This window comes from Pipistrellus kuhlii, unplaced genomic scaffold, assembly GCF_014108245.1.
Source record: "Pipistrellus kuhlii isolate mPipKuh1 unplaced genomic scaffold, mPipKuh1.p scaffold_m20_p_14, whole genome shotgun sequence".
Lineage (NCBI taxonomy): Eukaryota > Metazoa > Chordata > Mammalia > Chiroptera > Vespertilionidae > Pipistrellus > Pipistrellus kuhlii.
The window spans coordinates 41,713,262-41,727,006 of NW_023425449.1; the positions used below are offsets into that span (position 1 = coordinate 41,713,262).

A 13,745-nucleotide genomic window follows, 5' to 3' on the forward strand; every position below is an offset into this window, starting at 1 on the left:
GGGTACCAGACCTCTCAAACAAGTCTTGTTGCAGTGAGAGGGCAGCTGCTGTCAGCCAAGTCTCTGTCTGTTACCCGGTCCCACTTTGAGCTGTGCATGGGAAGCGAAGCAGCCCTGCGGGCAGGAGACCTCCCTCAGAATGGGAGAAGGTTCGGGCGCCTGTCACGTTGCAGACGGGGTGGGGGTGGTAAGGGTCTGTGCCCCACCTCTGTTGACCCCCAAGTTCTCTCCTGATGGCCCCTCTGCGACTGTGCCTGTCTTAGGTTGTTCCTTCCCTGAGGAATCTTACCCGTCTCTGGCTAACCAGCCATCCTCCGGGGCCAAGCAGGGTGATGTGAGGTTTAGTTCTGTCTCCTTGGTAGCCTATGCCCCCATGGGCTCCACACCCAACACCTGCCTCGGGAACCCCTCACCTGCTGGCGAGGCCCAGGCATTGATCTCATATTTTTGGGAACCCATGTTTCTTCTCCAGAGAGGTTCCAGCTCCCCCCACTGGGCAGGAGAAAGACCCATGGTACCAGCCACCATGGTGCTTCAGCCTTGGCATGAGCTGAAAGGTCAGGTAACAGTTGTGGTCACCTGGATCACGAGAAGAGGGTCATTTTTGGCCAAAAGGGCAAGACCGGCCAATATAGAATGCTCAGGTGCCTTCCAAGGAGGCTCTCTGCTGAGTGCAGTTTTTCTTTTTCTTTTTTTTAAAATATATTTTATTGATTTTGTACAGAGAGGAAGGGAGAGAGATAGTTGGAAACATCGATGAGAGAGTGTCATCGACCAGCTGCCTCTTGCACACCCCCTACTGGGGATATGCCCTCAACCAAGGTCCATGCCCTTGACCAGAATTGAACCCGGGACCCTTCAGGTCCCCAAGCCGACGCTCTATCCATTGAGCCAAACCGGTCTCGGCTGAGTGCAGTTTTTCAATGGTGTTTCTAAGTTAAAGAACTTACCAAATGCTTATTCAGGAAAAGATGAATTATGCTGAACATATTAAATTGCCAGTAGTCAGATCCACTTGGAACTACAAAAACTGGCATTTTCAAGTAGTTCAACCTGAGGTACAGTCTCAGGCAGCTACAACGAAATTCATCAAACTTATCTTTCCCTTTCTCATCTTGTAAAAGAAAGACAATGCCAATAAAAGCTCTTAGAACATATCCTAGAGGTTGTTTTCTGAGTAAATTCCTCTGGTCAATGAAATTGAAATCCATCTGGATATAGAATTATGACCCCCTGGCCCTGCTTGTGTTTATTTGGTAATATAATGAGGGTGCCATGAGAAGTCATGGGGATAATTGCACCATTTGCTCTGGTCAACACGATCAGCTTGGTTTTGATGCGCTGAGTTTGATGCACCCCCTTAAGCACTGATGGAAGGCGGTAGCTGCAGTCTTTCCCAGCCCTCTGAGGAAATGTGAAGTTGGGCACGGAACCCAAGCTTATACACTGCACGCTAAAGAACAGAGCTGTGCCAGGAGCTGTCATCGCATCTCTTCACAGCTGCTGACCGCACCCATGTCTTAGGGGTCACGAGTTCACATAAATAGTTGCTTCCTGCCTTGTGCCCTTTTGGAATAAGACTGGAAACTTTTTTCTAGAAATATGTTCTAAGAGCTAAAACAAAAAAATAACGGCACTAGTTTATTAAGCAGACTCTGGTGCATATGACTTGTGAACTTGACAACCACTGTAAGGTGCTATGACATATCAGAACCGTTGAGGAGACAGGCTCACAAGTCAAGTACAGACTATTGGCAATCAGGCCTGTGGCTCTAAGAGCTGAGCAAACACTCTCCCAGAGCCCAAAAGGCATGTGCTTCTCGGGGGCTCTGTGGGAATCTGTAGGAAAAGCTTTCCTAAAGGGGTACTTACCCGTCTTACTTTGTGGATATTGTTTAATACTTTAAATTTGATAAAAGTTTTGTTTAAAAATTACTTTTTTGCTAGATTGCTGCTAACATAGAAAACAAGTGGACATGTTTCTAAAAAAGTCTTAAATTGTGTATTTGATTTGTCTTAACAGGTTCCTATGGAAAGAAAGAAAAAGTACATTGAAATTAGGAAAGAAGCCAGGGAAGCAGAAAATGGGGATTCAGGTAGGATGTTTTCAAAATAAGGAGAAAGATTCTAATGGTTGATATTTGTTACATAATAGAAAAATACTTTAAGTACCCCAAAACATTGACATTCAGTTTGAAAAAAATTTTAAGTGGTGAGTGAATTGTATCTCTTGAAATAAATGCAATTAAACTAAACTTTAACTCAGTAGATCTCTAATGGCCTCAGAAAGTTCAGATATGGTACACTTTAGTGCAGGATTAACTTGATATTTGTTTGAATGTGGATTATATTATTTAGCTATATTTATAAATCTCTGTTCTGTGTAAAATACAAGTTCCATCCTGCCACACCTCATGTTAGCTCCGGCCACCCTCAGGACAGAGCTACCCAAGGCCCCCCGACTTCCTTGCCACTCTACTTTCTGCTCATCCCACTCTAGCAGCCTGACCCCCTGCCTGTGGGCACTGGGCTCACTTTTACCTCAGGGCATTTGCTTGTATGTTTCCTCAGCCTGAAATAACCTTGGCCCAGGACATCTACCTGGATTATGACCTTTTTTTAAAATATATTTTATTGACTTTTTACAGAGAGGAAGGGAGAGAGATAGTCAGAAATAGTCAGAAACATTGATGAGAGAGAAACATCGATCAGTTGCTTCTTGCACAGCCCCTACTGGGGATGTGCCCGCAACCAAGGTACATGCCCTTGACAGGAATCGAACTTGGGACCTTTCAGTCCGCAGACCGACGCTCTATCCACTGAGCCAAACCGGTTTCGGCAATTATTACCTTTTTTTAAATGCCAACTCCTGAAGGAAATTCTCCCTGGCCTCCCTATTTAAGATGAACCCTCTCTTCCTCCACATAAACTTTGTTTCAATTTTCTGCTTAATGAACCTGCACAACTTTGTTTTTTTGACTTAAGGATAAAATTTGGACCAGTTTCCCAAATTTCTTACATATTTAGGATTAGTTATTTTTCACTAGTATCTTTTCACACATTTATACTACCTTTCATGGGCAAATGTACATTAAAATTTTAAATGCAACTAAGCTTAATATAGCTAAACATTGGATCTAGTTTAACTTAATTGCTTTGTCCATGACAGAAGGTAACTAGTCAATAATGAGAAAAAGCAAAAGGAATCTTTGTCCCATTTCCTTTTTGCTTTGTTAATCTGGATAATGAGTTGAGAATCATAGGGGTGATGAAAGCTTTAGTTTACAGTATCTCTTAATATTAACTGAGCTTCAAAAGATGCATTTCTTGCTAAAATGAATAAATGTGTTTTTACTTATTTTCAGGTGGTCCTCAGTACATATCTTCCTTGTCATATTTGGCGAACAGTACTCTGAGTGAGGAAATGAGTCAATTTGACTTCTCAACTGGAGTTCAGAGCTACACATACAGCTCCCTAGACCCTAAGTCTACCATTGGTCATTTTCGAAGACAGGTGATCACATTTTATGTATCAAACAGCATTGATAGCATTTGTAAAGGAAGAGAGGCTTTGTTGTTAACATAGGAAGCTGCTCTTCATCAGTAGCCCTCAGAGAATAGTATTAGTTTGGAGACTTTTCTAAGATCTAAAGCCCAGCCTGTCTTCCTGCATACTCAGCAATTTGACTTCATCACCGCAGCAAGGAAGGCTCTCCCAGGCTGACTCACCTTAGCCAGTCTCTGCGGTCAATGTTTTAAATTGAACCAAATTTAAGGATGTCCAGTAAGAGAGCTAGCTAACTGCCATAGAGACTCAAATGTTCGTGTTGATATGACTATTGCCATCTCCCTCTGGGGAGACTGAAGAAGCTCTTCCAATATTTAATGTCACCAAACAAACTGATGCATTGATACAAATGGTAGCTTAATTCTTTTAAAAATACATATATATTTTATTCGGCTGTAGCTTATTCTTAGAGTAAACTCTTTTTCTTGTTTCATGTTAACTCCAATTGTGTGTAAAATTTTCTATTACAATGTTGTTTACTCCTGTTTCTGAAATAAAATACTACTCCCTATCACTTCTAAAACCTCAATTTATAAAAAATAGCCATTGTCTTTGGGAAGAAGTAGACAGTGGACTCAATGGCTGTAAGGGGAGCACATTTCCAAATACTCTCTATCTTGGAGAGTGACATTTTGGGATAGTTCCTGCCACCAGGACAGACAGCATTACATTTGTCTAGGGCCATTTTTATTTCTCTTTCCTCTCAATCTCTGTAAGCACTTAGCCTTAAGCTGACTTCTAACTGTTCAGAATGTCCTCTCAGGATTTCTTAAGTGTTTTTTCCTGGAAGTGATCTGTGCTGGAAAACATCCACCCAGATTGTTTCCCCTCAGCATGCGTGTATGTGTGTACACGTGTGTGAGTGAATGAAATTTACTGAATCTGTATGCCAAACTTCAATTCATCATTATATGTAAAAAATGATTATCACTGCTGTATTTTCTCAGGTTTTATGATCAATAATGGCTTAAGCCCCAGTGGGGGGCTTGGTTGGTTGGAGCATCGTCCCATACACCAAAAGTTTGCTGGTTCTATTCCTGGTTAGGGCACATAACTAGATTACTGGTTTGATCCCTGGTTGGTGCATGTATGGGAGGCAAATGATCAATGTTTCTCTCTCTTTCTCTCTCTAAAGTCAATAAAAAATATATCCTAGGGTGAGGATTAAAAAAAAAAAAAGAATGGATTAAAAGTTTTCTTCACTGATTACAGTTTCAAGGTGAATTGAGAAAAAGATTTTTAGAGAAAAACTATTTTTCAGATTATTGAAGAAAAAATAGGTAAACATTATCTTAATGATACTTTAATATTTAATAGCTTCACTTTCTCCCTAAAGTGACACTTTATCATGAGACTGTTGCTCTCAAGGTGGTGAGGATTCTGGGGCCTCCAGTACACACATATTTGTAAAAATCTTGGTGTTTCTACAAAGCAGCACATGTCTGTATACACACTGTGACCTATGACTCTAAGGGAGTGACCACATAGACAAGGGATAGAAGGGAAATAGAATGTAAGGAAGACATGAGGTTCTGTTTATTCTTTAGTTGTTTAATCAGAAAACATACCAAGTGTATTTGACATTATTACCAAATTATCATTGTTACCCTAAGTGTGTATTTCATGGTATTACCCCAAAAATCAGAATGTCTCGTACACTGAAATTTTAGCAGTGTTCTACATAATCGGATTCTTACGTTTTTGTAGGAGCATAAAGACCCCACGATCCAAGATGATATCCTGGAGTTAGAGATGGATGAACTCAATCAGCACGAATGCATGGCAGCCATGACAGCCATGATTAAGCACATGCAGAAAAACCAGATCCTACCTAAAGTAGAAGAGGTCTGTCTTTCTTCAGTAATCTTACATTGTCTTGCTTAATTATATTCATTGGTATCACATTAAGAATGGACATTTAGCCCTGGCCAGTGTGGCATAGTTGGTTGGAGTGTTGTCCTTTCATGGGTTTGATTCCCAGTCAGGGTGCATATTAAGTTGTGGGTTTGATTCCTGGTTGGGGTGTGCAAGAGAGGCAACCAGTTGAAATTTCTCTTTTACAGCGATGTTTCTTTCTCTCTCTTCCTCTCCTCCTTTCCTCTCTAAAATCAGTAAAAGCATGTCCTCAGGTGAAAATTTAAAAAAAAGAAAAAAGAAAATTTAATATAGACTAAAACCAAATTCCATATCAAATAAACATGATTTTTGCTGTTCATCTTTTATTTTGTCATAGTTGTCTCATAATATCAAAATATAAAGTTATTTTAGTTATTTTAGTCTACTTTTGAAGGTAATTGTGAATGTATCATTTCAGGGTTCAGTGCCAACACTTCTTCCTTGGATGAAATTTCTTCATGACAAACTAGGAAATCCATCGTTATCATTGAATATTCGTCTCTTCTTAGCTAAGCTTATTATTAATTCAGAAGAAGTAAGTCATTTATTATTTCTTTAAATATTCTTTGCACTTATATGAATCTTATTTAAAAAGCCCACAACAGCCCAGCTGGCATTGCTTAGTGGTTGAGATTTAACCTATGAACTGGGAGATTGTGGTTTGTTCTGCTCAGGGCATATGCCCAGGTTGTAGGGTCGATCCCCAGTGGGGGGTTACAGGAGGCAGCCAATCAATGATTCACATAAATAAATAAATTAAATAAATATATACATATATATGTAAATATATATATATATATATATATATATATATATATATTAGTAAATATATATATTAGTAGAAATAATAAGCCCATAACAGCCCAGCCAGTGTGGCTCTGTGTTTGAGCATTGACCCATGTACCAACAGGTCTCTGGTTTAAATCCCAGTTAGAGCATATAGACTCCACCCCTGGTCCCAGTATGTGATGTTCAGGAGCCTGCCAATGTATGTTTCTCGCATTGATGTTTTCTATTGCTTCCTTTCCCTTCCTCTCTCCAAAAACCAATAAAAAACATATTAAAAAAAAAATTTTTTTAAAAGCCCTCAACAAAGAAAGATGTTCTCTGAATAAATTAATCAACCATATTTCCTTATTGCTCAATATTATTCTTTCATGATTTTCTTTTTAAATGTGTAAGTTAACTTCTAAATGATAGAAGTGATCTTTTTATAAATACATGTGTGGACAACTTTCTTATGGCTGCCAGCCTTTTTTGTAAGAGCAAAGAAGGTGGTAAAATTATTCCTGTTAATAACTCTTATGTGAAAAACAACTGAGGCCGAAACTGGTTTGGCTCAGTGGATAGAGCGTCGGCCTGCGGACTGAAAGGTCCTGGGTTCGATTCCAGTCAAGGGCATGTACATTGGTTGCGGGCACATCTCTAGTAGGGGGTGTGCAAGAGGCAGCTGGTCGATGTTTCTCATCGACGTTTCTAGCTATCTATCCATCTCTCTTCCTCTCTGTAAAAAATCAATACAATATATTTAAAAAAAAACAAAAAACAACTGAGACTCTTAGATAGTTGCTCAATTTGACATTTGATCTGCAAGTAGCACTATGTTAGGGAGGAGCATCTTCTACCAGTGGGAGTTAGGTGAGATTTTTAAGAGAACCCTTGAGTTAAGTGTTGTAAAGTAGCAATGGGAGTTTACATTCTGCTTAGAAGCAGCAGTATGAGCAGAGATAGCCCCTGAGAGAGCCAAGCACGTCTGCCCTAACGCACAGACTAGGGGCACATGGGACATATGAGTTGCATGGTTCCAGGTCTGAGCGGCAGGCAAGCCTTCAGGTCCCTGCAAGGACCTCGCTCATTTGTTGAGTGGTAAGGAGCTACTGAAGGGTGCTAAGTAGCTGACTTGGTCCATGTGGCCCCACAGAAAGTCCTTCTAGCAGCTGTGAGGGCCGTGGGGCTGTGGGGAGGTGGCAGAGAAGGCCCACCTGGTCCTCAGGGTCGTCTTAATTTTAAGCTCCTGGGGCTGCCATAACAGGTGCCACAAAACGATGGCTTAAACAGCAGAAACCGAAAGCCGGAGTTCATGATCAGAGTGTTGGTAAGGTTGATTTCTTTTTTCTTTTTTTAAAAAATATATTTTATTGATTTTTCTTTTCTTTTTTTAATATATTTTATTGATTTTTTAAAATATATTTTATTGATTTTTTACAGAGAGGAAGGGAGAGATAGAGAGAGCTAGAAATGTCGATGAGAGAGAAACATCGACCAGCTGCCTCTTGCACACCCCCCACTGGGGATGTGCCCGCAACTCGGGTACATGCCCTTGACCAGAATCAAACCTGGGACCCCTCAGTCCGCAGACCGACGCTCTACCACTGAGCCAAACCAGTTTCGGCTATTTTATTGATTTTTCACAGAGAGGAAGGGAGAGGGATAGAGAGCTAGAAACATCAATGAGAGAGATACATCGACCAGCTGCCTCCTGTACACCCCCCACCGGGGATGTGCCCGCAACCGATGTACATGCCCTTGACCGGAATCGAACCCGGAACTTTTCAGTCCGCAGGCCGACGCTCTATCCACTGAGCCAAACCGGTTTCAGCCTTTTTTCTTTTTTTTATAATAAAATATTTTGTGTTCTAGTGCCAGCTTCCTTTTAACTGAAATCATATTTTTTTAAAGGACAGATACAGTAAATAATAGGAAACAGGCTTAAAATGTACTCCATGTTTAATGTAGAAGTTTCCCTTAACAGTATTCTTTTCCATTCAACTAGAAATTATAGACTCATTTCTGTGTAGCTATTATAGTCATTTCAATCTATGAAAATTATATATTAAGTGGACATTTTCAAAGTTAAGTTTCATGTTGTAAAATGCATCTGGTCATCTAAGTTAGGGAAACTAGTTCTTTTGTTTTGTGAGCTAGCTACATTTATACTATCCTCAGCCCAGTCTCTTTCAGACTTTATCAGGATTATAAATGTAAGGAGTACCAGCGATTGGTGCTCTGATCTGACCTCAAGGTTCAAAGGACTAAAGGTACTAGGTAATTTCCAGGTCTAAGGTAAGGCCAGAAGTTTGAAGTGGTAGCTGTTTTTGGAACAGATGCATCAGCTCATGGTCTTTGGGATCAGAGATTAGGTCAATAGATATTTTCCTTTCTATATTTTCTTTCATGCTGTCCTAAAAATTTTTGTGAGAAAAAAATCTATTAGGATTTTCTTCTGATCTCAAATACAAATACAAAATTAATAACTTAGCCACAGATTCATTACCTGCTACCTTCTAATTTGCATAATCTCATCTTCCACATACCCAATGCATTGGCATAAAATAAAATTATAATTCTCCAGAGCTGAATATTATTCAGATAGGACAAGGTTGATACAGAATACGTGTTCATTTTGATTTCTCTGAGCATAGTTAAAAGATATTAATAGCAAATTGACTTCATTGAATTATGGTTTCAGGGGGCAATGAGAAGAGAATTCAGCAGAGAATCTGATCTGTTTATCAGGGTAATTGTTGGAATTCACATCTGTTTTGGGTTTAAGTCAAGTCATAATATAAAATTTTAACTGATGGAGTATATGTTTCTGGATTAATATTTTTATTATTAAAAACAATTCTTTGATATATGACTTTTAAATTTTCTTTTAGGTCTTTCGCCCGTATGCGAAGTACTGGCTCAGCCCCTTGCTGCAGCTCATTGTTTCTGAAAATAATGGAGGAGAAGGAATTCACTATATGGTGGTTGAAATAGTGGTTACAGTTCTGTCATGGACAGGAATAGCTACTCCTATAGTAAGAATGGATACATCCTTATAGTAATATATCAGTTCTTTGTTGATATCTTAAATAGAGCATGTAGTAAGTAATTCAGGCTCCCCTTAATGACTTAGTCATAATTTTTAGCGTTAATTGTTGTACTGCTATACTAAATGGCCTCATCCTGTTTTCGTTCTCTCTCTTTTTTTTTTTTGTCTACTTTTGATATTCCTCTGATCTCTTTTATTTTTTCATTTTTTATTTTTCACAGGAAGAGAGAGTGATAAAGAGTTAGAAACATCAATGAGAGAGAATCATCGATCAGCTGCCTCCTGCACACCCCCTACTGGGGATGTGCCCTCAACTAAGGTACATGCCCTTGACCGGAATCGAACCCGGAACTTTTCAGTCCGCAGGCCGACGCTCTATCCACTGAGCCAAACCGGTTCCGGCATTCCTCTGATCTTTTACTTTGAAGCTATCAGATGTTTGTTTTGTTTGTTGCTTTTATCTGCAAGGAGTTTGGAAACTAGATAATTGGTTTATTAAAAGTATGAGAAGTAAATGTCAGTAGACTTCTTCTGTGATGAAAGGCCCTGAATCTTCTGGCACTTGTTTTGCCAGTCTGTCTGTTTCCCGAGTGTTAACTGTGACTTACAATGGCTGAGATGGCTCAACAAGTGACTGCGAGATGAATGGCAGTTTTATACTGCAGCCTGTGGCATTCAGCAGATTTGTGGGTGCTGGAGCTCTGCACCCACATTTGAAAACTGCCCATTCATTTGAAAACATTGACACTAAAATTTATAAGAGTTTTCATGTAAGGCTATCCTGAAAACAGCACTTACATTAAATACTAGAGGTCTGGTGCACGAAATTCATGCACAGGAGTGTGTGACCCTCAGCTCAGACTGCACCCTCTCCAATCTGGGACATCCCTCTTACAATCCAGGACATCCTTCTCACAATCCAGGACATCCCTCTCACAACCCAGGATTGTTGGCTCCCAACCGCTCGCCTGCCTGCCTGCCTGCCTGCCTGATTGCCCCTAACCACTTCTGTCTGCCAGCCTGATCATTTCCTAACCACTCCCCTGCCAGCCTGATCAACACCTAACTGCTCCCCTGCCGCCTGATTACCCCTAACTGCCCTTTCCTGCTAGCCTGGTAACCCTAACTGTCCTCCCCTGCCAGCTTGGTTGCCCCCCAACTGTCCTCCCCTGCTGACCCGGTCACCCCTAACTGCCCTCCCCTGGCAGCCTGATCGCCCCCAACTTCCCTCCCCTGCTAGCCCGGTAACCCCTAACTACTCTCCCTTACCAGCTTAGTCGCCCCAACTGCAGGCCTGGTCCTCCCAAATACCCTCCCCTGCAGGCCCAGTCACCCCTAACTACCCTCCCCTGCAGGCCTGGTCTCCCCCAACTGCCCTCCCTTGCTAGCCTTCCCCCCCTTCCCAACTGCCCTCTCCTGCAGGCCTGGTCCCTCCCAACTGCCCTCTTCTGCTGGCCTGATCACCCACAACTGCCCTCCCCTGCTGGCCATCTTGTGGCAGCCATCTTGGATCCACAAGGGGGCAGCCATATTGTGTGTTGGAGTGATGGTCAATTTGCATATTATTCTTTTATTAGATAATAATTAGATAGGATAGTAATGTATATAGAGTTTATACATGTGTCTAAGTGTGCCTCTCTCATTTCAAAGTAAACTAAATTTTAGATTTCTTATCTTTAATATGATAAAATAACTTGTAGTCTGCTTACTAACATGAAAAAATTAAGAAATTATCTGTTTTAACTTAAATCATTGAGAAAGATTGATTTAACTGTTAGGAGCTCAGCTAATCTTTAAAGACCTGAATTACATAGGTGTCAGAATACTGATAAAAGCAACAGAGAGCCAAACTGAAAGTGAAGTGAAGCCCTTTATTTTAAAAAAAACTTCATTGCAATAGTATATGCAAAAAGCTAAAACTAGAGGAAGCCTTGCCTCTCTTGTTCCATTTTACCTCCTGCAGCCAGCACATTGGTCAAGGGTCAGGTGGCTCAATAGTGACCTGGAGGTCATTTCCCTTTTGAAGTTCCACTAATTAAAGACCTCATCACTTTTGTAGGGCTCTGGAGTTGGAAAGAATGTGAGGGAGAAGGCCTAGGAGTTGGCAAGCACAGAGTACTGAGTCAGAGTGTCTTCAAGTTTTCCCTCCCTCCCTCCAGAAGGAGGTTCCCGCTGAGGGTTACAGAAGAGGGAGTCTAGGAGAGAAGGCGCCTGGGCCAGGAATGCAGGCAGTGAAAGAGCATGACCAGACTTAGGCCTCAGGGTCTGACTGCAGCTGCCCTTAGAGACTGCAGTCTACCTGCTGTATTACCCGCCTGTGGCAGGGCGGGCAGCTTTCCCCTGGAGGCCTATCCGCATACCCCTTACCCGGGATCAATTAGTAATTGCTGTGGTTGGACCTGAAAAATCACACTTAGGTTTTTAGGAGCTGGTAGAATGTCACATTTCTTTTATAAATGGACTTTTGGATTAAAAAATGCTTTTTCAGAATGGAATGCTACATATTAACATATAATTTTTATACCATTTCAGGGGGTTCCCAGAGATGAAGTGTTAGCCAATCGATTGCTTAATTTCCTAATGACACATGTTTTTCATCAAAAAAGAGCCGTGTTTAGTCACAACCTTGAAATTATAAAAACTCTTGTTGAATGCTGGAAGGATTGTTTATCCATCCCTTACAGGTATTGATTTATTATTGTAGAATTTGCAATGCTGTTTAGAATTTTTAAAAATGTAGTATGTTTCAAATAGTGAGTACAATGAAATTTAATTACTTGAAGGAGTACTGTAATTTGAATTAGAATTCATGTATATGAATATGATATTGTTACTCATAAAACCACAGCTTCCAAAGTTGATACTAGAGCAATCTGCTCAGCCCAAGTTAGAATGTAGGACTTTGCTTTGATTCCTTTTAGCACTGCCTGAGGTAAGCTAACAGTTTCAAAAGGGCAAGTAATTATAGGAAGATATAAAACTGCTTGTATTCCAAAGCTAGAATAACCTGGATGTGAACAAACAGGGTATTAGCAAGAAGGGTATTAGTTGTGGGTGGGTGGGGGAGAGTATTCCTTACCTTGAATATTCTCCTTAGAAAATGTTATGTTGTCTTCTTCTTATTTATATGATAATCTATATTTTTATACTTCTGTTTCAGGTTAATATTTGAAAAGTTTTCCAGGAAAGATCCTAATTCTAAAGACAATTCAGTAGGAATTCAATTATTAGGCATTGTAATGGCCAATAACTTCCCTCCTTATGACCCAAAATGTGGCATAGAGAGTACAAAGTAAGTATCATAGTTTTGCTTTCCTTTTTATTTTTAGGTTAAAGTATTCCTGAATTGGAAATAGACTGGTTTAATTTTGATAAATTTAAGGGCGAGAACACATGTTAAATATTTCTCCCATAATTTAAATAGTTGGCTTTAGAGGCCATTTGAGAGAAGAATGTGTTAATGAAGTAAATGAAGAAGGTAAGTGTTTAAAAATTAGTGTTATTTTTCATGTACATTTTGTTAAATAAGAGGTATTAAGTTTTTTTCCTTATTTTCTAAAGTGGCATTTTTAGCATTTATCCCTGAGAGCAACATGAGCTCTGTGAACCATTTAACATAAGAGGTGACTATGAAGGGGTGCGGCTGGCTTCGTGCGGCCTTCCCTGTCTGTGTGCTGTTGGCATAGTTGTAGCCACACTGCTCCCCTCCCATCGGGACCCTTCATGGTGAGGATGGACATCACCCAACATATGCAGTGGGGGGGCTTAAAGTCACGATTACATTATAGGTCTCAGCGTGTCCCTTCCATGCTTTTTTTTTTTTTTTTTTTTTTTTAATTTGCCTTTATTGATTCCAGAGAGAGTAAGGGAGGGGGATAGAGAAATAGAAACATTGATGAGAGAGAAACATTGATCCGATGCCTCCTGCACACCCCTTACCTGGGATCGAACCTGCAGCCTGGTCATGTGCCTTGACAGGGAATGGAACCAGTGACCTCTTGGTTCATGGGTCGATACTCAACTACTGAACCACATCAGCTGGGCTCCCTTTCGTGCTTTTGCCATTTCTTTGGTAGTATCTCACTCAGTCTCGTTGGTCCTCTAAAATATGTTGCTCAGCACAGATTCAACAGGAAATAGCTTACTTTTCGACAAGTTGTTTTTTGTGGAGTTTTTTGAGCTATGGTTTTCTCCAGTGACAACTTTACAGAGCCAGTGTTGGGCTGAAAATTAAAAGCCCCTTTGCCCGTGAAGTCTGGGGGCAATGTATTCACGCTCACTCTTTTTCTCATTATTTTATTGATCTTCTCTGTCAGAGTAGATGGCTTTAACAGGCTGTCAGTAAGCCACAATCTTAAATAATAGCTTTTTTTTTCCACTATAGTTTTTTGGGGGAGGGGTTCCCCAAGAAGCCAGCACATTTATTGATGTTTGTTCTGGTCCCTGATTTTACAGGCTGCTTAG

General features: G+C 40.5%; 1 protein-coding gene across 2 annotated transcripts in view; it reads left to right on the forward strand.

Annotated features, from left to right (window-relative positions):
- PRKDC (protein kinase, DNA-activated, catalytic subunit) overlaps positions 1-13,745 on the forward strand; it is a 179,206-nt gene that overhangs the window by 94,172 nt on the left and 71,289 nt on the right. For both annotated transcript variants that reach the window (XR_006741597.1, XM_036437275.2), the window contains exons 45-51: positions 2,024-2,096; positions 3,366-3,514; positions 5,276-5,413; positions 5,883-5,999; positions 9,124-9,267; positions 11,814-11,965; positions 12,442-12,573. Coding sequence is in view for 1 of the 2 variants with exons in the window: in XM_036437275.2 (XP_036293168.1) it covers positions 2,024-2,096; positions 3,366-3,514; positions 5,276-5,413; positions 5,883-5,999; positions 9,124-9,267; positions 11,814-11,965; positions 12,442-12,573 (905 nt within the window). In the remaining variant the exon portion in view is untranslated. The remainder of the gene's footprint in view (positions 1-2,023; positions 2,097-3,365; positions 3,515-5,275; positions 5,414-5,882; positions 6,000-9,123; positions 9,268-11,813; positions 11,966-12,441; positions 12,574-13,745) is intronic.